At 37.3% G+C, this 26,585-nt stretch overlaps 2 protein-coding genes and 1 pseudogene across 2 annotated transcripts; 1 reads left to right on the forward strand and 2 right to left on the reverse strand.

Moving 5' to 3' along the window:
• Nucleotides 1–3,580: 3,580 nt before the first annotated feature.
• Nucleotides 3,581–4,510, reverse strand: LOC110542477 (putative vomeronasal receptor-like protein 4; annotated as a pseudogene).
• A 20,416-nt stretch (nt 4,511–24,926) lies between these two features.
• On the forward strand, nt 24,927–25,304 carry LOC110539466 (large ribosomal subunit protein eL22-like). Its single transcript, XM_060378678.1, has one exon. It carries the CDS (start codon nt 24,927–24,929, stop codon nt 25,302–25,304), a length of 378 nt encoding a protein of 125 aa, XP_060234661.1.
• A 314-nt stretch (nt 25,305–25,618) lies between these two features.
• On the reverse strand, nt 25,619–26,542 carry LOC132652760 (putative vomeronasal receptor-like protein 4). Its single transcript, XM_060378679.1, has one exon. It carries the CDS (start codon nt 26,516–26,518, stop codon nt 25,619–25,621), a length of 900 nt encoding a protein of 299 aa, XP_060234662.1. The 5' UTR covers nt 26,519–26,542.
• Nucleotides 26,543–26,585: the final 43 nt, after the last annotated feature.

Consider the following 26,585-nt stretch of genomic DNA (forward strand, 5'->3'; position numbering starts at 1 on the left):
AAGGATCATCCTGAGTGAGTTGTCCCAGAAGCAGAAGCAATTTTTTTATGCATCATATAGTTAAAAATGGAACTCTCCTTTTTAAATTATTATTATATTTTGTGTGTGGTTCTTTAAGTCTCATTTCCCTAACGCCCATCCCTAGGTAGGAGAGAGAAGTTACTAGAGAGAAAGAGTACAGACCCCTTGAATTCTTTCTCCTAGCTGTTTAGTGTTGATTGGTTCTATTAGGGCTATACCGATCTCCATCAACAGCAAACAATGCCAGCAGTCTCCTCCAAGCCACTGCAGCCCAAAGTGTTTTTGTCTGCTCCAAAAGCTACATTGTTCATTTCTGGTGTCTTCTAACTGCCACTTACCACATGCCAACATCACATGCCACACTTTCTTTTTCTGGGCTCTCCTGTTTACCTCCTCAGAGCCCTAGACCACACTTCTCTCTGTACCAGACAATGCAGGTGTTTACCAGCTGTCAAGGTGATGCCCTGCATGATACAATTACCAGCTGCAGACATACTAAAGCTCAACTGAAGTCCTACTCTTGGAATTAAACAAAAAACATATTGACATAACATAACTGAGTTTACAAAGAAACCAGAACTTACATTACATTAAAACACTAAGCATAGAAAACAAATGAGTGGATGGAAGGCTCTAAGAGAAAAAATGCAAATCACAAATAAAGACAACCCATCAAATCGAAAAGTGAACTCCCCATGGAGTAGGAACAGCTGATTTCTCAAGTTAAACTTTTTTATAAGCCAGAAGAGCCAGAAGCAATAAATCCTAAGTCCAAAATTATATCCAATTTAAATAATATACCCAGCGAAGCTACTGCTATGATTGAAAGAACAGGAACAATTTTCCACATCATAGACAGCCTAAAAAAAATTATATTCAACAAACCAAACCTAAGGTAATGCAGAAAGCATTATTTGGGTTGGAAGAAAATAATAAGCATAGCAGAGAGACTGTGAAAAAATGTGAGCCATAAATATTAAATCGTAAAGTCACAGTGAAAAAAAAAACAGCATGTTGACCAAAGAAAGCTAAAACACACATTTTAATAAGTTAAACATGAATGGCATCAGTTCTCTACTCAAAAGCTGCAGAATAACTGAATGGATCAAGAAATAAATTCTGTTTACCTTCTGTTTCAAGAAACATTTCTTAATTTTTAAGATAGGCACTACAGAGTAAAAGAATTGACAAAAGTGCTGCAATGAAACAAGGATGAAGGCAGGTGTCCTTATCCTAAGGTCTGACAAAATAGACTTTGGACTAAAACTAATCAGAAGAGATAAACTTCATTCTAATCAAAGAAAGAGTTGGCCTAGAAGACATTACCACCCTAAACCAATCTGTATCAAATTCAGGGATACCCAATTTCATATCAAACAAATTTTACAACTGGGTTAAAAGACACAGATTAACATGAATCCATTAACAGTAGGTGATTTCAATACGCAACAGGAGGTATGTCCTAGGTGGCCTCTAAACTTCTGGAAGTGATAATTAGTATACTTGCCTTTCTCCTGGAACTTGAGCTCTTGGAAAGCCTTAGAAATTTCTCTATATATCTATCTTATCTATATTATCTATCTATCCATCTATCTATCTATCTATCCATTTATCTATCTATCTATCTGTCTATCTATCTATCTATCTATCTATCTATCTATATCCATCTTCCCCTCTTTCTCACCTCCTACCAACTCCCCTCCCACCTTGACCTTATTGGCACAGGAGACAATTTCCTGAATATAACACAAACAGCACAGCCTCTAAGGTCAAAAATCAACATATGGGATCACATGAAACTGAAAAGCAAAGGACACAGTCATCAGAACAAAACGACAGCCTACAGACTGGAAAAGGATCTTTACCAGCCCTATATCTGACAGAGGACAATTGAGTCTGTGTCCAATGCAGTCTCACTTTCCTTACTAGAGTACCCACATGAGGCCTAAGCCTACCATAGGTTAAATCTTTGTAGTGGGCCTAGGTCTAGTTCCTGCATGGTTGTTGCTTCAGTACCAGCAAGCATCTCTAGGTCCTGGAGAGTTGGCTATGCTAGTCTTCTTGTGAAGCTCTTGTCACCTCCAGGTCCTTTTCTCTTTCCTCTCATTTTTCCACAAGTTCCCTGACACATTCCCCAATGTTTGGCTGTGAGTATATATTCTACGAAATTGGAAAATCTAAACAAAGAGGATATGTTTTTGATAAATAGGACTTACCAAAGTTAAATTAAGGGCAGGCAAACTGAATAGTCTTGTAACCCCTAGGAAATAGTGGTAGTTATTAAAAGTCTCTCAACAAAAAACAAAAAACAAAACAAAAACAAAAACAAAGTTTTTCAATTTTGTAGAACATGGGCATTTTTATTTTCATTTCTGATTTTGTTAATTTGAATATTCTCCTTCTTCGTTTTAGTTAGTTTGACTAGGGGTTTCTCTATCTTGTTTGTTTTCTCAATGAACCAGCTCTGGGCTTCATTAATTCTTTCTATCATTCTACTTGTTTCTAAATTGCTGATTTCAGCCCTGAGGTTGATTATTTCCTCATGTATTTCTTCCGGGTGTGTTTGCTTCTTTTCATTCTAGAGTTTTAAGGTGGGTGTTTAATATGCTAGTATAAGAACTCTACAGTTTCTGAAAGAAGGGACTTAGTGCTATGAATTTCCCCTTAGCACCATTTTCATTATGTCTCATGAGTTTGTCTATATTGTGTCTTCCTTTTCATTGAATTCAAGGAAATTTTGAGTTTCTTTCTTTATTTCTTCCCTGACTCAGTGGTCCTTGAGTAGAAAGGTTTTTCAATTTCCTTGTGTTAATAGGCTTTCTATTCTTTCTGTTGTTGCTGAGTTCCAGCTTTAATCCAAGGTGATCTGATAAAATACAAGTGGCTATTTCAATTTTCTTGTATCTATTGAGGCTTGCTTTATACTCTTCAGGACTATGAGGGCACCAGGAATGCACACATACATACATGCTGGCACAACACTTTCATATATAAAGAAAAGTAAATTCATTATTTTTATTTTTATTTTTTTAACTTTTATTTTTTTTTCATCATTTTTAAAAGAAAAAAAATCACACTGTTGTGAGACTCTAATCTTGCATATATACCACAGGCAAACCAAGGAGACCAACACCAGAAGGCCTGCTAACACTCCCATGCCTGCCCATTCCTTCAGATAATTCATGGCTGCAGCAATCCATGTTGATAATCTTGTGGCTAGTCCTGCGTCTGCTCCGGTAGAATTTACTGTGACAATGGCCACTCTCAGCTGCTCCATCATTTCCGCCTTCCACCTTCCCGATGGTGAGTGCTCTCTGTCACGAACAACTCCACATTTGGCTAAGGCCGAGGATCTGGCTTGCTTCCATGTATGTGGACCTATCTGCATTGCCCCCGTGGCACGCCTGGGTTGGCTACCCAGAGGCTATTTAAGCTGTGGGCTGGCTTTCCCCGGGGTCCAAGGATTGTTCAATGTTCCTGAATAAACTGCATTGAAAAAAATAAATAAATAAAAAAAAGAAAAAAATTAAAAAAAAAGAAAAAAAATCCTTTAAAAAATCTAGTGGTGTTTTAACTGCAAGATTTTCAGCACATTGATGATTCTTTTATCAGAACTGATGTGTACCAAAGGAGTAATGGTGGGATAGGCATTCATCACAAATTTCTGAATAGTCAGGATGACTGGGTCATACATCCACAGAAGGACTGAGGTAAATAAGATGACAAAGTCCACCCAGTATAAGATCACAAAGAAAACTACCAGCAGCAAGATGGTCTGGGTGGCCTTTTTCTCAGGGGATGCTCTCTGGTGGCTGATGCTATGAAGATGCTTGCATTGCCTCTGATGTCTGAACAAGACTATCACCATGTAAACACTTGTGGTCAACATAACTGCAACAAGAAACACATCTCTGGAGGTTGTCACTGTTAAAAACAATCCCCTGATGATATAGTTCATTGAGAAGACTACGCAGGATTCAGTGACCTTCATCTGGTTGGTCTCACTCACATTGGTAAATCCACCAACATAGAAGATCAGGTTACTATTGAAGGACAAATTGAAAGACCAAATACATAAGAAAGCATAGATCGTGTATTTTTTAAGCTCATGTTTAAAACTTGCCAACAGAGAGCTACTGGGACTGATAGTGACAGCCTGGAACACACTCATTAGGCAGGTGATGCAGATAGAGAGGCCTCTCATTACCCTGTGTATGTAGAAAGTTGTCTTACATTTGATGTAATTCTCAATGTTCAGTGACTCAAATATGTCTGTAAGCCAAATGTCTCCTCCTGTGAGGAGCATCATTATATGAATGAAGGTTAGTTGACAAGCCATCATGTCCATAGGCTTGGGCCTGTGACCTAGGATTGTGAAAGAATAGAAAAAAAGGAGAAACATATTAGCCAGGACTCCAAGCCCAGCTTGAATATAAAGGACATCCTTTAATGAGGACATAGGTGAGAAGTGTATTCATCCTAAGATCATAGTGGAAACATAGTTCTTATATCTGAAAAAAAAAGATTACCCATCAAACTTGCAATTCATTGGACAGTATGTCTGTATCATAATTCCATTTTCCTCACTAATTTTTTATTAATCCATATTTTTAACTTTTGAAGGTCCAGACTGTCCACCATAGCCTACATTTGTATATAGCCTCCATGTGTCACTTGTATATATAGCACATATAGATTAACAAATGCCTCCACATTCATATCTATACAGAACTGAAACTTTGTGTGCCTGCATTGCACCTGCATATCAACTTAGAAAAATAATCCTATTGATTTAAATTGCCTCATGTTATTGTTGCCACCTAAAATAGTAGTGAGGATCACAAAATATTAATCACATTTGTACAACTGAAAAAACTGTGTCAGTCTGAAGAAAAAAATCACTAAAAGAATCCAAACAATCAGGTGAGTCAGTCTCATAGTCTATGAGTTTAATATGCAGTATTTTGTAACAATGATTTCATTCAAATTTCTAATTGAATCACAGTGATAATTCATGAAAATCTCACTTTGAATCAGCAAAAGGTCTATTTTAATTCTCTTTTTGTTTGTTTGCTTATTCTTCCACAAAATCTTACTGCTATGCCTTAAAGATGGAGCTGGTTTCCGCCTTCCACCTTCCCAATGGTGAGTGCTCTCTGTCATGAACGATTCCACATTTGGCTAAGGCTGAGGATCTGGCTTGCTTCCATGTATGTGGACCTATCTGCATTGCCCCCGTGGCACGCCTGGGTTGGCTACCCAGAGGCTATTTAAGCTGTGGGCTGGCTTTCCCTGGGGTCCGAGGATTGTTCAATGTTCCTGAATAAACTGCATTGAAAAAAAAAAAATCTTACATCCTCAGCATACAGAAGACATAGATGCCTTTGGAGACCATTAGTGTACTTTCCACACACTATTTATTAATTGTAGAACCATCATGGTTGTAAGTGGACTTGGATGACTTCCAGTGTAGTTCTTATAACATTTAAACCTTTTGCTAGCTTCAATTCAGGATTAAAGAATTAACTTCGAGCTATTTAGACAAATGATATTGTTCTTTACTTTTTTGGGATAAAGGCCGGAAGTAAATAATTTTTTTTCTTTTCTTAATTTTATTTTTATTCACTCTACATCCTGTTATATTCCATCCATCCTCCCTTTCCCAAACTCTCTACCTTCCTCTCCATTCTCCTCTTTTTCTCAAAAAGTGGAGCTTCCTTTCCCATCCAGCCCAGCTCATCAAGTTGCATCAGGACTAAGCATGTTCTCTTCTCCTGTGGGCTGGCAAGGCAGTCCCACAAGAGGAAAGTGATCAAAAATCTGGCCAGTGTGGCTTTGTCTGATGGAGTCCCCACTTCCCTTACTAGAGCACCCCCATGAGGTCTAAGATGCCCATCAGCTTAACCTTTGTAGGGCACCTATGTCCAGTTCCTGCATGGTCCTTGGCTGATGCCCTGGTTACTTGGCTCTGTTGTTCTTCTTGTCGATCTCCTGTCACTTCAGGCTCCTTTCTTTTTTCTTAATTTATTTCTTTATTTTTTATTTATAATAATTTACTCATTTTTGTATCCTAGCTGTTGCCCCTCCCTTGTCTTCTCCCAATCACACCCTCCCTCCCTCTTCTAATCCCATACCCTTTCCCCAGTCCACTGATAGCGGAGGTCTTCCTCCACTTCCATCTGACCCTAGCCTATCAGGTGTCATCAGGACTGTCTGCATTGTCTTCCTCTGTGGCCTTATAAGGCTGTTCCACCCCACACCCAGCTTGAGGTGATCAGAGATCCAGCTGTTGAGTTCATGTCACAGTCTCTGTTTCCCTTCCAGGAACCAATTTAGAGACTGAGCTACCATGGGCTATATCTATGTAGGGGACTAGGTTATCTCCCTGCATGGTCCTTGGTTGAAATATCAGTCTCAGAAAAGAGCCTTGGGTCCAGATTTTTTGGTTCTGTTGGTCTCCTTGTGGAACACCTTTCCCCACCAGGTATTTCTTGTTCCCCATTCTTTCATAAGATTCCTTGCCCAAAGTGTGGCTATGAGACTCAGCCTCTGCCTCAATACCTTGCTGGGTAGAGTCTTTCAGAGGTTCTCTGTGGTAGGCTCCTGTCCTGTTCCCTGTTTCCTCCCTCTTCCAATGTCTATGCCTTTTGCCTTTCTGAATGAGGATTGATCATCTTACCAAGGGTCATCCATCTTACATGTGCAGACTTTAGTATATTTATCCTATATTATATAGCTAATAAACACTTACAGGTGAGTATATACAATGTGTGTCTTTATTCTTCTGGGATTCCTCATTCAGAATGATCTTTTTTAGTTCAATCTATTTGACTGCAAATTTCATACTTTCCTTGCTTTAACTGCTGAGTACTATTCCATTGTGTATATGTACCACAATTTCTGTATCCATTCCTCAACTGAGGGACATCTGGGTTGATTCCAGTTCTGGCTATTATGAATAAAGGTACGACAAAAATGGTTGAGCAAATTCCTTTGTTGTATACTTGAACATCTTTTGGATATATGCCTAGGAATGGTATAGCTGGATCTTTGGGAAATGCTATTCCTTATTGTCTGAGAAAGTGCCAGATTGATTTCCATAGTGTTTGTACAATTTTGCATTCCCACCAGCAATGGATGATTGTTCCACTTTCTCCACAAACTCTCCAGCATGTGTTGTCACTTGAGTATTTGATATCAGCCATTCTGATTGGTGTAAGGTGAAATCTAAGGGTTGTTTTGATTTGCATCTCTCTGATGGCTAAGGACGCTGAACATCTCTTTAAGTGTTTCTCTGCCCTTTGATATTCCTCTACAGAGAATTCTCTGTTTAGCTCCATACCCCATTTTTTTAATTGAATTGCTTATTTTATTGCTTTTTAGGTTCTGTAATATATGGCTAAAATCCACTTAAAAGGGACTACATAGCATGTGTGTCTTTCTGGGTCTGGGTTACCTCACTGAGGATGATCTTTCCTAGTTCCATTCATTTGCCTGAAAATTTCATGATTTCTTTGTTTTAATAAGGTGAATAGTATTCCATTGTGTAAATGTACCATGGTTTCTTTATCCATGATAAAGATGATATGATAGTATATGTGAGTGACCCCAAAAACTCTACCAGGGAACTCCTACAGCTGATAAAAACCTTCAGCAAAGTGGTCCGATACAAAATTAACTCAAAAAAATCAGTAGCCCTCCTGTATACAAAAGACAAAAGTGCTGAGAAAGAAATTAGAGAAACAACACCCTTCACAATAGCCACAAATGACATAAAGTACCTTGGTGTAACCCTAACCAAGCAAGTCAAAGACTTGTATGAAAAAAAATTTCAAGTCTCTGAAGAAAGAATTAGAAGATATGAGAAGATGGAAAGATCTCCCATGCTCATGGCTTGGCAGGATTAACATAGTAAAAATGGCCATCTTACCAAAAGCAATCTACAGATTTAATGCAATTCCCATCAAATTGACAGCACAATTCTTTACAGACCTGGAAAGGAAAATTCTCAACTTCATATGGAATAACAAGAAACCCAGAATTGCTAAAACAATCCTCTACAATAAAAGATCTTCTGGAGGTATCTCCATCCCTGATCTCAAGCTGTACTATAGAGCAACAGTTTTAAAAACTGCACGGTACTGGCATAGAAACAGAATGGTGGATCAATGGAACCGAACAGAAGACCCAGAAATAAACCCACACACTTATGGACACCTGATTTTTTACAAAGATGCCAAAACCATACAATGGAAAAAAGATAACATCTTCAACAAATGGTGTTGGTCCAACTGGATGTCTACATGTAGAAAAAATGAAAATAGATCCATACTTATCACCATTATCACAAAACTGAAGTCCAAGTGGATCAAAGACCTCAATATAAAACCAGACACATTAAATCAGCTAGAAAAAAAAGTGGGGAATACCCTAGAACTCATTGCTTCAGGAGAAAACTTCCTGTAGCTACAGGAGAAAACAGAACACCAACAGCACAGGCTCTAAGAGCAACAATCAATAAAAGGGACCTCATGAAACTGAAAAGCTTCTGTAAAGCAAAGGACACCATCATCAAAACAAAGCGATTGGGAAAGAATCATCACCAACTCTTTATCTGACAGAGGACTCATATCCAGTATATATAAAGAACTAAAGAAGCTGAAAAGCAGCAAACCAAGTAATCCACTTAAAAATGGGAACAGAGCTAAACAGAGAACTCTCTGTAGAGGAATATCGAATGGCAGAGAAGCACTTAAAAATATTCATATATGAGAAACAATTAATAAATAAATGAAAGTTCCCTGATTAAACCTTATTCAAGTGTTGGTCTCCGATTTAAAAGAGCAACAACCTTATTCCAATTTTAAAACCACAAATGCACAAACCATATATGTATAATAATTTTCATGAACTATATATCTACACTTTATTAATATAACACATGTAATATGTCATTAAAAAGATCATAAGATAAAAATAGTATTCTAAAAATGTTTTTTTCTTTTTCCAAAGGTATATTATTCAATCTTTCTACTTTATATCTATTGCTTCCTAAATGTTTCTCTCATCCAGTAGTGACATACCTTCTAAATGATCAAGTGACACCTTTCTCTGAGTTTCACTGATGCTGAGACTGGATGAGAAAAAAAAAAAGACCATAGCTGCCATGGCTACAGAGTTGTCAACATTGCATGCACTGAGCAAACTCATTTTTTATTTGAAAAAACAACAACAACAATGAAAAAAAAAAAGAAATTGCAGTGCTGGAGGTTTTTCACACTAATTTTAACTGTAATTTCAGTTGTGAGTAATAAAGCCCAAAGTGTATCCATACACATTCATCATAGTGGAGAGGACGTCACTGTTAGATTGACCCAGAACTAACGAGTGTGCAGGCAGCTGTCTGAAGACACCGGCAACAAAAGATGAAGAACTGCTTTGTGCATAGCTCTAAACTTTTACAAGGAAAAAAAAAAACCCTTCACCACTTCATTATCACAGTATTTGATTTTAGAACAGACTTGTCTTATAAATGATGCTGATATTTGCCTTCTGCTTAGTAAAAATTTAGTAATCTAAAAAGCATTCAAGTATGCCAGAAGTATCATTTTCATTTTAAGATTTACCATATTTAGTGGGTAATGACCTAAAAGCAGTATGACTACTCACAGAGCATAAAGTAAGTGTGTGACTTTCAGGTAACTAGGTGTATGGTGGTACCTGATGAACTGTCCACTGTCAGCAACAAGAATAGATCTTCAATGATCTCAGGAGATGGAGACCATAGCCACTCAAGCTACTTCCATGAAACCTTTGTAAAATAGTTAAGGACAGCAGAAATAAATGCTGATCACTTACCAATAAGGTATTAATTCATATCTATTACATGATACTCTTAAATAATTTAAATGCACGAATTGTTCTTTGGAAATTGAGTTTAGTGCAGATGTGACTGGAAGCACACAGAAACTGACTAGAATATTACAGCCCCACACTTAACGATCCAGCTCCCCTGAGATGAAGCAGCAGCAGCAGGAGTGTCACTGCAGAGACTGTGGGGAAGCCATCAAGCTCAGAGATTCATCACAGTTTGCATGTCATGAGTTAAATAAAGATAAGAAAGTGTTCAATGGAAAAGTGTGTGTGTGTGTGTCTGTGTCTGTGTGTGTGTGTGTGTGTCTGAGAGAGAGAGAGAGAGAGAGAGAGAGAGAGAGAGAGAGAGAGAGAGATATTGATTTTTGGAATACTGAGTCTAAGAATAGAGGGATAGTATATGATGTGTGGGGGCTCCTAACATGAATACCTGCACATCACTTGAGTGAGAACTGAGAATTAGATAAAATATGTTAGTGAAATAAAATGAACTTTAAGGAAAATGGAGAATGTGTCTTTTTTTTTCCAGTTGACTTGATCAAATCCCTGGTCCTTCATGTTGTACCAGTGCTGATAGTTAATGTAAGTCACACAAAACAAACTGTAAATTCTGTAATGCTTGAAAGCATGAATTCATACTACAATTTGGTTTTTATGGTATTTATATTCTGTGGCTAGTGACACTAACTCAAGACATTAACTGATATCATTTATTCCCTTAAAAAAAACTATTTCATAATTTTATATTATCTGTTTTTCAGTTTAATTTTGTTACATGTATATGTTAGAGAGAGGGAAAGAGAGGAGATTAAGACATAAAGAAATAAGGTCTCAACCTGTAGTTCAGACTGACTTCAACCAAACACATGGTGCTCATGCCTAAGCATTAAGTGCTGAGATTATAGCTATGTCCCACCACAGCTGCCTTCATTGTCCATTTGACTCTCTTATCTACATTAGCAAATGATGTTCCAGCAAAATAAAAATGGACCTGTGATAATCATCACCTGTGCATAAATTTACTTGGTATTTCTTTGTGAATGTATATTTTAATGAAAAATTTTATTTTGTAAGTAATGTAGAAAACCTTAGGGATTTTGACTTTAAATAATTTTATACTATTCAAAATTTAAAAACATTTTTCTCACTGGTAATGGAAAGTTTATTCATATTTTATCAGCAGCCATATTATAGATTTCAATTTATAAAAAGGGAAATATTAAAATTGATTACATTTTAATCAAAACTCTAAGAAACTAAAACTCTAAAGAAAAACTCTGAAAATTATCCAGTTTACATTTCTGTAAAAATAATTCAATATTTATTTAATAAATTAGTGAATGACTCCTAAAAGATAAACTTTACTAGAAATCAATGTAATAGAATAAACAAATCTATCTAATATTTTTTTAAACTTCTAGAATGTCGGCAATATCTTGTGTTTTCCTAGGACTTCAGCTGAAACTTTCCTAATTTTCCCAAGTATATGCAAACTTAGCAGGCTAGATCATTACTGAGAAACACTGAATTAATGATATTAGTTGAATAATTTTAGGTTATGTTTCATGTAATTAAACACATAAAGCCATACCTGAGAAAAATAGGAAAATAAAAAATACAAAATACAATTTAATGTACCTTACTATAATAAATGTACTCCTGCAAACCAATAATGTCTGTTCTTTGTTTTTCACCCTCTAAGTTAGTTCAGTGTTTTGTTAAATGGATGGAACACAAAGACAGTTGGCAATACCTAGATGGAATTATATTCTTAGAATTAGGATTATTAGAGTACACACCCAAGAGAATCTTATGTCAGGTATGTTCTTTAAAGTATTGCATCTGGAGCTATTTTTCATATATATGAATGTACATTTATTATAAAAATGGGTTTCATAATATGTTCATTCCATATATGTTACCCATTGATGACATCCATCCTATTAGCCTTTCCTTTCTCTCTATTCACCCTTCTGCTAGGCCCTGTCTGATTTTCAATAGTGCCCTTCTACTGTCACATATGTTATCATCAGAGACCACAGTAAGTGAAATCTATGTTGTTTTAGTCATCGTTACAGTGATATTTTTATGTCTACAAGAATCCATTTTATGCTTATTATACAGTGAGGCTTAAAAGTAATACTCTAAATGGAGAATTCTCTACTCATTTCTTACAGATAATCCTGTTTATTTCTACCACCTACATACAGCTTTCCCTGTTAATGAAGAGAAATAAGAAACACTCACCGGTCTGGGCCTTTGACAAACATCCATGTAGAAAGATGCCCAAAGAAGTAGTTATAAGGAAGATATGTCATCAGCTCATCTCCCTCTAGATCCATAATTATCTTGTCATATGGAGAAGATAATTTTGTCTTTGAGGTTGTTAGAAAGTGATACCATCAAATGAAAAGTGAACTTTCATAATTCCAGCAGAACAGCAGAGTAGGAACAGATGAGCTCTGGGTTTCTGTGTATGAACTGTTCTCTCCAGGCCATGCCTGTCTGTGTGGATTAACTGATTCCCAACCTTGTGAACAAAACAAAAGTAACAATAAAAATATTCTATTTAAAACAAATAGAAAAATATTCACCAAAGTATCCTTCCTGTTTCCAAAACATCTGTTGTGGCCTCCCTGCTTACTTGACAGTGGCTTCAGGGTCTTACCTGGGTATTAATAGCTCTTTTTATAAAATTAATAAAATTTCACATCCTCCAAACACACTAGGGGAAACTAATCTCTCTTACAGAGCACACAGAAGTGAGGTAACAGAACTGTATTATCAGTAGAAATTGGGCTTGTGGATGGGTATTAGCTCAGTTCAGAAAGAACATGCCTGGAAAGTATTGTTGATGAGGAACACATGAAAAAAAATCAAACCTTGAAATTACAGGCTCAGATGGGGAAAAGTAATCCCAAATTAAAGGCAAACACAAGGAGAAAAGTGCAGAAATAAACACCCATAGAAATACAAAATGCACACAGTACACAAGGACATGGCAGAAACAAAAATTCCCATCATTATGTAGTTAAAAACTAAGTATACAGAACAACAAATACACAGTGGACTGAGAGCATTACGGGAAAAAGTACAAGTCACAAATAAAGAAAACCTATCCAATGGAAATGTGAACTTGCCTAATTCCAGGAAAAGAGTGGATAGGAATAGCTGATTCCTCAAGGAAAACTTTCACGGCCAGAAGAGCCTACAGTAAGACATCCCAGGTCTTAAATGATATCCAATCTAAAATAATATATACAGAGATATACTGCTATGACTGAAGAAAGAGGACAATTTTCCACAAAGTATACAGCCAAAAAAAAAAAAAAAAAAGACCTAAGACAACACAGGAAGCATTTTATTAGGCTGAAGAGAGGAATGAGCATAGCAGAGACACTGTGGGATAAAATACGAAGCCACAATTATTAAAACAGAGAGTACCAATGAGAACAACTCCAAAATTAACAATTTGATGGCCAGAACTAACACACACATTTCAACAACAATTTACACATGAATGTCCTCAATTCTACACTCAACAGACAGAGAGTGAATGAATGGATCAAGAAACAAAACACATCTGTCTGTTGCCTACAAGAAACATGTCTTAGTTTTAAAGACAGGAACCACCTTAGAGTAAAAGGATGGGCAAAAGTAACCCCATCAAATGGAACCAGGAAGAAAGCAGGAGTCACTATCCAAACATCTGATAAAATAGACTTTTTACTGGAACTAATTAGGTGAGATAAAAGGAAGACTTCATTCTAATAGAGGAAAAAGTTAACAGAAAACATTACTACCCTGAATATATATTCATCAATGTCTGGGATACCCAATTACATTAAAAAGATCTACTCCTGGACTAAAAATTCACAGATTAACACCAATCCATAATTACTAAGTGATTTCAATACCAAACATTCTCCAATAAACAGGTCATCCAGACCAAAAAAAAACAAAAATCTAAGATAAATGTATAACATCATACATCAAATGGACTTAACAGATACCTTGGGCATATTCTAACCAAACAAGAAAGAAGACACATTTTACTCTGCAGCACACAGAAACTGTTCTAAAATAAACTGCACCCTGAAGTGAAAAACAAATCATTAGAAATGAAAAAAAAAAACTTTGAAATTACTCCTTGTATGCAATTTGACCACACTGCAATAAAAGCTAAAGTAATAAGAAGCAAATGTCTATTAAATAGAAAACCTCATGGAGATTAAACAGTTCATTACAGAATGATGATGGGGTCAAAAAAATAAATCAATGGAGAAATAAAAACTTCTTGAAATTATTTGACGATGAAAACAATAAGAAAAAACTCCTGGAATACATCTATAGTAATCATATGAGGAAAATTTATAGCTCTAAGTGCCTACATTAAAAAAATCAGAAACAAACAGCAGAAATAAATGTCATAATTATACACAACAAAAAGTTGAAAAAAACAAAATAGAACACAGTTGACAGGAAGAAATAATATTAAAAGCAGAAATGAACAGAACAGAAACAAAGAAAACAATAAAAAGAACCAATGAATGTAATTGGCACATATTTAGCCCAACAAACCAAAAGAAACAGAGAGGAGCCAAATTAACAAAATCAGAAATGAAGAGGGAAACATTATAAGAGATACCAAGTGAATTCAGAGTATTGTAAGAGGATATTTTTAAAATGTGTACTCCATTAAGTAGGAAAATCGAAAAGACCTGTATGATTTTCTAGATTGTGCCAAATTACAAAATTAAACCAAGAAGTCAACAATGTAAATAACAATAACAAATGAGGACACCAAGTAATGACTCAACAAAAACTGAAATAAAAAAATGAAATAAGAAAAGACAAGACAAAAAAAGAAAAAACAGGAGAGGCCAAGATGGCGGCACCAGGAGAACACTGCATCTAAGAAGCAGGACAACATTTCCCATACAGCGACCAAGAGACTGAACTCTGGGCCCTAAAACAACAGCGATCATGTTTCCCAGGTGAGAGGAAACCCCTTGGGCGTGGGAACCAGTAGGGTCCACTTTCAGGCCACCCAGCCAGAACCCGGAAGAGATCCCGGCTTGCACACGCACTAGGTTGCCTGAACAGAGCCACAAGCCTGCGTGTCCCGATCACCTTCCCAGGCTGGATGGTGGGCACAAAAACACCAGAGACTGGGAGTCCCAGTCGCAAGAAAACCCCACAGGGAAGGAAAGTAGCAGGACTGGCCACGGGTCACCCAGTCTTTCCCTGGAAAAAGCTCGCAGACTGGCAGCTCTGAGCCGCCATCACTGAACTGGCCTCCTGCCACCAGCACAGACAGGGGCTGTGTGCCAGCTCTCTAGCACAGACGGAGCTGCACGCCCTAGTGCACCAGAGACAGGGAGTTCCTGTTGGGAGAGGGCCCCACAGGGAAGGAAGGAAACAGTACTGACATGGGCCACCCAGGCTTTGTCCATGGAAAGGCTCTCACAGACCAGCAGGTATGAGCCCCATCACTGAATTGGGATCACAGCTGTAGCAGCCTCCTTCATCCCCTCCCAGTCCCATCCTCCCTCTTTCATCTCTTCCTATGCCCCACTCCAAGTCCACAGATAGGGGAGGTCCTCCTACCCTTCCATCTGACCCTAGCTTATCAGGTCTCATCAGAACTGGCTGCATTGTCCTCCTCTGGCCTGGTAAGGCTGCTCCCCCATGAGGGGGAGGCGACCAAAAAGCTAGCCGCTGAGTTTATGTCAGAGACAGTCCCTGTTTCCCTCACCAGGGAACCTACTGAGCTGCCATGGACTACATCTGAGCAGGGGTTCTAGGTTATCTCCATGCATGGTACTTGGTTGGAGTATTAGTCTCAGAAAAGATCTCTGTGCCCAGATATTTTTGTTCTGTTGCTCTCCTTGTGGAGCTCCTGTCCTCTCCAGGACTTACTATCTCCCCCTTCTTTCCTAAGATTCCCTGCACTCTGTCCAAAGTTTGTTTATGAGTCTCAGTATCTGCTTTGATACATTGCTGGTAGAGTCTTTCAGAGGCCCTCTGTGGAAGGCTCCTGTCCTGTTTCCTGATTTCTCCTTCTTCCAATCACTGTCCTATTTGCCTTTCAGAGTGAGGATTGATCATCTTACCCAGGGTCCTCCATCTATCTCAGCTTCTTTAGGTGTACAGATTTTAGTAGGTTTATTCTATATTATATGCCAAGTATCCATTTATAAGTGAGTGTATACCATGTGTGTCTTTCTGTTTCTGGGATACCTGATTCAGGATGATCTTATATACTTCCCACCATGTGCCTACAAATTTCATGATTTCCTTGTTTTTAATTTTGAATAGTATTACATTATGTAAATGTACCACAATTTCTATATCCATCCCTCTGTGGAGGGATATCTGGGTTGTTTCCAGGTTCTGGCTATTATGACTAAAGCTGCCACAAACATGGTTGAGCAAATGTCCTTGTTGTGTACTTGAACATCTTCTGGATATGTGACTAAGAGTGGTAGAGCTGGATCTTAAGGAAGCACTATTCCTAATTGTCTGAGAAAGCACCAGATTGATTTCCAAAGTGGTTGTAAAGTTTACATTCCCACCAGTAATGGAGGAGGTTCTCCTTTCTCTACATCCTCTCCAGCATGTGTTGTCACTTGAGTTTTTTATCTTAGTCATTCTGATGGGTGTAAGCTGAAATCTCGGGGTTATTTTGATTTGCATCTCCCTGATGACTAAGTACGTTAAGCATTTCTTTAAGTGTTTCTCTGCCATTCTATATTCCTCTACTGAGAATTCTCTGTTTAACTCTGTACCCAATTTTTTAATTGGATTACTTGCTTTGTTGCTTTTTAACTCCCTTAGCTCTTTATATGTTCTATATGTTACACCTCTGTCAGATATAGGGTTGGTGAAGATCCTTTTCCAGTCTGAAGGCTGTCGTTTTGTTCTGAGAACAGTGTCTTTGCTTTATAGAAGCTGTCCAGTTTCATGAGATCCCATTTATTGATTGTTGCTCTTAGAGCCTGTGCTGTTGATGTTCTGTTCAGGAAGTCATCTCCTGTGCCAATGAGTTCTAAAGTTTCCCCACTTATTCTTCTAACTAATTTAGTGTGTCCGGGTTTATGTTGAGGTCTTTGAACAAAGCTCCTAAATCAAATGGACCTAATAGATGTCTACAGAACATTTCACCCAAATTCAAAAGAGTATACCTTCTTTTCATCACCTCATGGAACATTCTTCAAAATAGACCATATACTTGATCACAAAGCAATCCTCAGCAGATACAAGAAGACTGAAATAATCCCGTGTATTCTTTTTTTAATTTTTTTATTTTAAAATAATTTTATACATTCACTTGTATCCCAGCTGTAGCCCTCTCCCTCTTTCCCTTCCAATCCTCCCCTCCCAGTCCCCTTCAGAGTCCACTGAGAGTGGGTGTCCTCCTCTCCTTCCGTCTGGCCCTAGCTTATCAGGTATCTTCAGGATGGTTGCAATGTCCTTATCTGTGGCCTAGCAAGGCTGTTCCTCCCTCAGGGGTGAGGGAAAGCTCATGAGTTTATGTCAGAAACAATTCCTGTCCCCCTTACTAGGGAATCCGCTTGGATACTGAGCTACCATGGGCTATGTCTGAGCAGGGGTTATAGGTTATATCCATGCATGGTCCTTGGTTGGATAAACAGTCTCATAGAAGACCCCTGTGCTCAGATATATTTGGACCTTGTGGGGCTCCCTGTTCCCTCTGGAATATACTAATTCCTCCTTCCTTCATATGATTCCCTGCACTCTGCTGAAGGCTTGGTTATGGGTCTCAACCTCTGCTTTTATACACTGCTAGGTAGAGTCTTTAAGGTACCTTCTGTAGTAGGCTACTGTCCTGTTACTCGTGTTCTCCTATTTCCAATGTCCATCCCCTTTGTCTTTCTAGATGTGGATTGATCATCTTACCCCTGGACCTCTATCTTGTTTATCTTCTTTAGGTGTATTAATGATAAACATATTTTAGTATGTTTATCCTATATTATAGGTCTAAATAAGTGAGTGTACACCATGTGTGTCTTTCTTCTTTGGGGATACCTCACTCAGGATGATTTTTTCTAGAATTTACCAGCAAAATTCATGATTTCATTGTTTTTAATTGCTTAGTAGTATTCCACTGTGTAAAAGTACCACAATTTCTGTATCCATACCTCCGTTGATAGACATCTTGGTTGTTTCCAGATTCTGGCTATTACCAATACAGCTGCTATAAACATGGTTGAGCAAATTTCCTTGTTGTGTACTTGAACATCTTTTGGATATATGCCTAGGAGTGTTATAGCTGGATCTTGAGGTAGCACTATTCCTAATTGTCTGAAAAAGCACCAGATTGACTTCCATAGTGGTTGTACTAGTTGACATTCCCATCAGCAATGGAGGAGGGTTCCCCTTTCCCCACAGCCTCTCCAGCATGTGTTGTCTTTTGCCATTTTGATCTTAGCCATTCTGATGGGTGTAAGGTGGAATCTCAGGGTCGTTTTGATTTGCATCTCTCTGATGGCTAGGGATGTTGAACATTATGTGTTTCTCTGCCATTCTATATTCCTCTACAAAGAATTCTCTGTTTAGCACCACACCCCATTTTTCAATTGGGTTACGTGAATTATTGCCTTTTAACTTCTTTAGTTCTTTATATATTCCAGATATCATCCCTCTGTCAGCTATAGGGTTGGTAAAGATCCTGTCCCAATTTGTAGGCTCCTGTTTTGTTCTAACGACAGTGTCTTTTGCTTTACAGAAGCTTTTCATGTTAATAATGTCCCATTTATTGATTGTTGCTTTTGGAGCCTGTGCTGACAGTGTTCTGTTCAGGAAGTTGTCTCCTGTGCCAATGAGTTCTAGGGTCTTCCCAATTTTTCTTCTAACTAATTTAGAGTATCTGGTTTTATATCGAGGTCTTTGCTCCACTTGGACTTTAATTTTGTGCAGGGTGATAAATATGGATCTATTTTCATTTTTCTGCATGTAGACATCCAGTTGGACCAGCACCATTTGTTGAAGATGCTGTTTTTTTTTTCCATTGAATGGTTTTGGCTTCTTTGTCAAAAATCAAGTATTAACAGTTGTGTGGGTTTATTTTTGGGTCTTCTATTCAGTTCCATTGATCCACTTTTCTGCTTCTATGCCAGTAACAAGCAGTTTTTATTATTATTACTCTGTAGTACAACTTGAGATCAGGGATGGAGATACCTCCAGAGGATCTGTTGTTGTACAGGACTGTTTGGGAAATTCTGGGTTTTTTGTTTCTCCATATGAAGTTTAGAATTTTTCTTTCAAGTTCTGTAAAGAATTGTGTTGCTACTTTGATGGGAATTGCATTGAATCTGTAGATTGCATTTGGTAGCATGGCCATTTTCACCATGTTAATCCTACCGATACATGAGCACAAATCCCATGTATTCTATCTGACCACCATGTACTGGACCTCAACAACAACAAAAATAGCAAAAAGCCTACACACAAATGAAACTGAACAATTTCCTACTCAATGACAGCTGGGATAGGAAAGAAATAAAGAGAGAAATTAAAGACTTCTTAGAATTCAATGAAAATGAAGACACAAAATACTCAAACTTACTGGACAAAATGAAAGCAGTGCAAAGAGGAAAATTCACAGCACTAAGCACCTTCAAGAACAAAGTTGAAAAATCTCATACAAGTAACTCAATGGCTCACTCAAAAGCACTAGGAAAAAAGAAAAAGAAGATGAAGAAGAAGAAGAAGAAGAAGAAGAAGAAGAAGAAGAAGAAGAAGAAGAAGAAGAAGAAGAAGAAACACCCAAGAGGAGTAGATGCGACTGGAAATAATCAAACTCAGGTCTGAAATCAATAAATTAGAATCAAATAAAACTATTCAAAGAATCAATGAAACCAAGATCTGGTTCCTTGAGAAAATCAACAATATAGACATACTCTTAGCCAAACTAACTAAAAGGCAGACAGAAACAATCCAAATCAGCAAAATCAGAAATGAAAAAGGGGACATAACAACAGACACTGAGGAAATACAAACAATCATTAGGTATTAATACAAATGCCTATATGCCACAACATTTGAAAATCTAAAGGAAATGGACAATTTTCTTGATGGATTCCATCTACCAAATTAAATCAAGATCAGATAGAAAGATTGAATAGTTCTATATCCCCCAAGAAAATACAAGCAATCATCAAAAATCACCCTTCCAAAAGAAGTTCAGGGCCAGATGGTTGTAACAGAATTCTACCAGACTTTAAAAAGCACTAACTCCAATTCGCTTCAAATTATTCTACAATATAGAAACAGAAGGATCATTACCAAAACCATTCTATGAAGCCACAGTCACCTTGATATCTAAACCACACAAAGACCAAACTCTCCCATTTTTAATTGGGTTATTTGATTGGTTGGTGCTTAATTTCTTAAGTTCTTTGTATATTTTAGATATTAGCCTTCTGTCTAATGTAGGGTTGGTCAGATTTTTTTCCCAACCTAGACACTGCCATTTTGTTCTATTGACAGTGTCCTTTGACTTACAGAAGCTTCTAAGTTTCATGAGATCCCATTTATTATTGTTGATATCAGAGCCTGTGCTGTTGCTGTTCTGTTGAGGAAGTTGTCTCCTAAGCCAATGAGTTGCAGATTTTTCCCCACTTTGTCTTTTAATTGGTTTAGAGTCTCTGGTTTTATGTCGAGGTCCTTGAACTTAAGTTTTGTGAAGCGTGATAAATACTGGTCCATATGCATTTTTCTACATGCAGACCTTCAGGTAGAGCAGCACCACTTGTTAAAAAAGGTTTCTTTTCCACATTGTATGGCCATTTGTACTATGTTAATCCTACCCAATCACAAGAATGGGAGATCATTGCATCATCTAAAATATTCAATTTCTTTCTTCAAAGACTTGAAGTTCTTGTCATGCAGGTCTTTCACTTGCTTGGTTATAGTTATACCAAGATATTTTATATTATTTGTTGCTATTATGAAGGGTGTTGTTCCCCTAATTTTTTCTCAGCCCTCTTGTCACTTGTATAAGGGATACTGACTTTTTCAGTTAATTTTGTTTCCAGACATCTTGCTGAAGGTGTTTATCAGTTGTAGGAGTCCTCTGTTAGAAATTTTGGGGTCGCATACTTATACTATCATATTATCAGCAAATAGTGATACTTTTCTTCCAATTTCTATCCCCTTGATCTCTTTACTTGTATTATTGCTCTATCTAGTACTTCAAGCACTGAATTGAAGAGATATGGTGAGAGTGGGCAGCCTTGCTTTGTCTCTGATTTTAATGGGAATGCTTTACATTTCTCTCCATTTAACTTGATATTGACTATTGGCTTGCTATATATTGCCTTTATTGTGTTTAGATATGGGCCTTGAATCCCTAATCTTTCCAAGAATTTTAACATGAAGAAGAAGTATTGGATTTTGTCAAAGGCCTTTTCAGCATCTAATGAGATGGTCGTGTATTTTATTTCTTTCAGTTTATGTATATGATGGATTATGTTGATGGATTTTCATATGTTGATCCATCACTGCATTCTTGGGATGAAGCCTACTTGATTATAGTGGATGATATTTTTTATATGTTTCTGGATTCAGTTTGCAAGCATTTTACTGAATATTTCTGCATCAATGTTCATAAGGAAAATTGATCTGAAATTCTCTTTTATTTTGTTGAGTCTTTGTGTGGTTTGGGCAACAGGAAAACTGTTGCTTCATAGAGTGAGTTTGGCAATACTCCTTATGTTTCTATATTGTGGAACAGTTTAAGGAATATTGGTATTAGTTCTTCTTGAAATTCTGGTAGAATTTAGGGCTAAAACCACTTAACTCACGGTTCTTTATGGTTGGCAGGCTTTTGATGACTGCTTCTACTTCCTTGGGATTATACATTTATTTAAATTGTTAATATGATCTCGATTTAACTTTGGCAAGTGGTATCTATCAAGAAAATCATCCATTTCATTTAGATTTTACAATTTTGTGACATACAGGTATTTGATGTACAATCCAATGATTCTTTGGATTTCCTTGGAGTCTGTTGTTAGATCCCCTTTTAATTTCTGATTTTATTAATTTGGATATTCTCCCTTTGTATTTAAGGTAGTTTTGACTAAGGGATTGTCTATTTTGTTGATTTTCTCAAAAAACAAAACAGAACAGCTCATTGTTTTGTTGATCCTCTGTGTTGTTCACTTTGTTTCTATTTTATTGATTTCAGCCCTGATTTTGATTATTTCCTGCAGTCAACTCCTCTTGGGTGTGTTTACTTCTTTCTTTCTTTTTTTTTTTTTTTGTAGAGCTTTCAGATGAGTTGCTGAGTTGGTACTATGAACTCTCTCCACTTTTTTTTTATGAAGGCACAGTGCTATGAACTTTCCTCTTAGCACTACTTTCATTGTGTCTTATAAGTTTGGCTATGTTGTACCTTCATGTTAATTGAATTCTAGAAAGTCTTTAATTTCTTTCTTTCTTTACTCCTTGACCCATGTGGTCATTAACTACAGAGCTGTTCAGTTTCCATGACTTTGTAGGCATTCTATTGTTTCTGTTATTGTTGAAGTCTAGTCTTAATCCACAGTGGTTTGATGGAATACACGGTGTTATTTTAAATTTCTTGTATTTTGTGAGGCTCACGTTGTGCCTGAGTACATGGTGAAGGTTCCATGATATGCTGAGAAGGTAGATTCTTTTGTGTTTTGATAGAATGTTCTGCAGATACCTGTTAGGTCCAATTCACTCATAATATTAGTTTCATTATTTCTCTATTTAATTTACATCTCAATCAATCTGTCTATTGGTGAGAGACGTGTGTTGAAGTCTCCTATTAATGTATAGGGTTCAATGCATGATATAAGCTTTAGTAATTCTCGTTTACAAATATGGGTGCCCTTGAATGTGGGGCATATATGTTCAGAACTGAGATGTCATCATGGTCAATTTTTCCTTTGATGAGTATGAAGTGTCCTTCCCATCTCTTTTGATTAATTTTGGTTGAAAGTCTATAACTGTCCCTGTCAATCCACAGCCCAAGGCTCTCCACCTATTGCCTGTTGCAGTGAAGTGTTCTTCCCTTCCCTTTTGCTGCTTTTGGGAATCTCCTCTCCCAGGTACCAAGACAATGGGCCTAAAAGTTTCAAATGTACACTTAGGACAAAATTTTCTGCTAATGTACTTGACTTTATTTACTATAGACACTGATAATAAAGCAAATGTATCATAACAAATGTTAAATATTGGCTCATGGGAGAGGTATGCCATTTAATCAAGTGTCAGTTTTCGGCTAAATCTGAGCCAGCAGAAAGGGTACATTGCTCTAGAATTACTTCAGAAAGATGTATTCTTCTTTTATTAAAACGAAAAAGGAAGCTTTGACTGCTTGCTGTAAATTCTTCTGTGGAAACACAAATGTGCAACATCTTGGAGTCTCTGCCTTACAGAGCTTCTCACAAGCACCCAGCTTGAAGCACTGTCCATTTTCCTGTACAAAGCAAAGAGCTCCTCTCACCTCTGAAGGCCACTTTGAGTTCTAACAAACTTTTTTTCAGTATTCAATGAACTCTGTGTCTGTGTGGAACAGAAATATTTTTTCTTCTCTCCCCTTGGAGTATTGTGAGAATAAGGAGTCTCCTCACTCAAGCCTTGTGCCTGGGGTAACACAGGAGTTATTGTTTTTCTCAATGCTTAATTCAACAACCTGGAAGATCTCTGGGGCAGTTTTGGCTTCTTCTTGAAAAAGATCTTTGAAGGTCTTTGTTCCAGCTGTGAGGCAACATTTTCTCTTAAGGGGCTGTTTTTTTCCCTAGCCTATGTAACTTTATCTTCTCCTAATGTACACATTTATTCCAATACCCTGCCAAGTCTAGGTGTTTCCTTAAAATCTACATCTAAGAGAGTTTCAAAGTGGATAGTCCCAGATGATCCAGCCTCACAGACTTCTTCATCTTCCTCCTTTACATCCCTCACATCAGATGATCCTGCATAGCCTAGCTATCAAAGAGTCTTGCCTTGTGGAGACCCAGATCCAGTGAGTCCAAACACTGGAGAAGGACCTCAGATAGTGGAAAACAACCCATTTCAACTCCCTTATTCTGACAGGGTCCTCCTTTTGCCTGAAATACCCCTATTATGAGACTAATTGTTCTCACTTTCCTATTTTTGCTTACAGGCTTGTGTGTTTCCTACAAAAGACAGAAAGTGTGTGGATCTGAGTGGAAGAGGAGATGAGAATGAACTGGGAGAACTAAAAAGGGGGAAATCTAATCAAATACATTGTATGAAAAAACTTTTTTCAATAGAAGAAAAACATAGTTTTTAAACTGTAGGTTATGGTGGTGAACACTTGTAATCTCAGAGCCAGAGAAACAGAGACAAGAGAATCCATGGGGCAACCATCTGGACCTATTTGATAAGCCCCAGGTACAGGGAGAGACACTCTATCAAAACAGGAGGCTAAAGCTTCTGAAGAACAAGAGCTATTGTCTCCTGGCCTCCATGTGTACATAAACACATATCCTTCATTTGTGGACATACATAACAGCATGAACCCATTCACAAAACCACATTGTACATCATGTATGTGTATGTAAATAATTTTATTTTATTTACTAATAATATTTCAATAAATGTAGATTGAATGAAGCAGGGGATTTTCTTGTAAGACTCTTTGAGTAAATGTGGTAAAAATAGTAAATTTAAGTTCACATTATTTTTATAATCCAGAGAAATTTTAATTAGTAACAGGATTAATGCTACTCTTAAACTACTTTTGGTGACTAAGAGTAAATTAAAATGATTTCAACAGAAAGGCTTAAAAGGTCACTTTCAACAAAGAGCTTCTTTTAAGTAACCTCAACATCAAGGACACTTTTATTATATAAAGAAAAAAGGAGAAAGAGAATTCGTGTGGAAATATCAGCTTAGAGTGTACAATGAACTTAAGAACTTTATAATGCTTGGCAGCACAATGTCAAAAATGTATATATGTAATAACACAAATTATTTAAAAAATCATATGAACGTCCCCCTCTGCCGCCATGGCACCTGTGAAAAAGCTTGTCACAAGTAGGGGGCAAAAAAAAAAGCAGGTTTTTAATTTTATACTTGACTGCACCCATCCTGTAGAAGATAGAATTATGGATGCTGCCAGTTTTGAGCAGGTCCTCCAGGAGAGGATCAAGGTGAAGGGGAAAGCTGAGAATCTTGGCAGAGGGGTTGTGACCATCAAATGGAGTAAGAACAAGATCACTGTCATTTCTGAGGTGCCTTTCTACAAAAGGTATTTGAAATATTTCACCAAAAAATATTTGAAGAACGATATTCAAGACTGCTTGTGTGTTGTTGCCAACAGCAAAGAGAATTATGGATTGCATTACTTCCAGATTAACCAGGATGAAGAAGAGGAAGAGGATTAAGACACATTGCTGTGGAATGTTTTCTATTCATTCATAAATAAAATTTAGGAAATAAATCACATAAAAATCTCACTTTTCCACTTGAACAAATGAAATTTAAAATGAATCTGTAGTTTAGAAAAATATTACAGTTGCTGCAACAGCATGGTACCTATACCTAGCTGAATCCCCAGTTCTGGTTGATCCCTGGACCTCTTCAGACCTCTGTGCACACCAGGAATGCACACATGCATACATATTGGCACCAAATTCATACATTTAAATGAAAATGAATGAATCATTTTTAAAAGAAGAGGAAAAAGTCTTTTAAAAATCTAGGGGCATTGTGCCTGCAAGATTTTCAGCATTCTTATTATTCTCTTATCATAACTGATTTGTATCAAAGGAGTAATTGCAGGATAGGCATTCATGACAAACTTCTGAACAGTCAGAATGAATGGGTCATACTTCCATACTAGGATTGAGGTAGATGAGATGATGAAGTCCATCCAGTATATGATCACAAAGAAAACCACCAGCAGCAAAATGGTCTGGGTGGCCCTTTTCTCAGGGGATGCTCTCAGGTGGCTGATGCTATAAAGAAGCTTGCATTGCCTCTGATGTCTGAACAGGATAATCAGCATGTATGTACTTGTGGTAATCATGACCCCTATAAGAAATACATCTCGGAAGATAGTCACTATTACAATTAATTCCTTGATTATGTAGTTCTTAGGAAATAGTGAGCAGGATTTAGTGACCTTCATCTGGTTTGTCTCACTCACATTGGTAAAACCACCAACATAGAAGATAAGTCTGCCACTGAAGGTCAAATTGAATAGCCAAATAAAGAAGAAAGCATTGATCGTGTATTTTTTTAGTTTATTTTTAAATTTTGCCATCAAGGAGTTACTGGGACTGATAGTGACAGCCTGGAACACACTCAGGAGGCAGGTGATGCAGATAGAGACGCCTCTCATCACCCTGCTTATGTAAAAAATTGTCTTACATTTGAAGTCATTTTCAATGTTCAGTGACTCAAATATGTCTGTAAGCCACATGTCCCCACCAGTGAGGACCATTATTAGGTGAGCAAAGGACAGTTGACAGTAGGTCAGGTCCACAGGCTTAGGTCTGTGACGTACGATTATGAAAGTATAGATGAAAAGGAGAAACATATTGGCCAAGACTCCAAGCCCAGCTTGGAAAAGAAGGACATTCTTTAATGAGGACATTAGTGAGAAATGTATGCATCTTAAGAACACAGTTGAAGAATATTTCTTATATCTGAAAAAAAAATTA

This window comes from Meriones unguiculatus, chromosome 3 (genome assembly GCF_030254825.1).
Source record: "Meriones unguiculatus strain TT.TT164.6M chromosome 3, Bangor_MerUng_6.1, whole genome shotgun sequence".
In the NCBI taxonomy this organism is placed as follows: domain Eukaryota; kingdom Metazoa; phylum Chordata; class Mammalia; order Rodentia; family Muridae; genus Meriones; species Meriones unguiculatus.

What these genes read in the sequence shown, in the direction of transcription:
- LOC110539466 (XM_060378678.1), top strand. Translation starts at nt 24,927, where the DNA reads ATGGCACCTGTGAAAAAGCTTGTCACAAGTAGGGGGCAAAAAAAAAAG.
- LOC132652760 (XM_060378679.1), bottom strand. Translation starts at nt 26,518, where the DNA reads ATGTCCTCATTAAAGAATGTCCTTCTTTTCCAAGCTGGGCTTGGAGTC.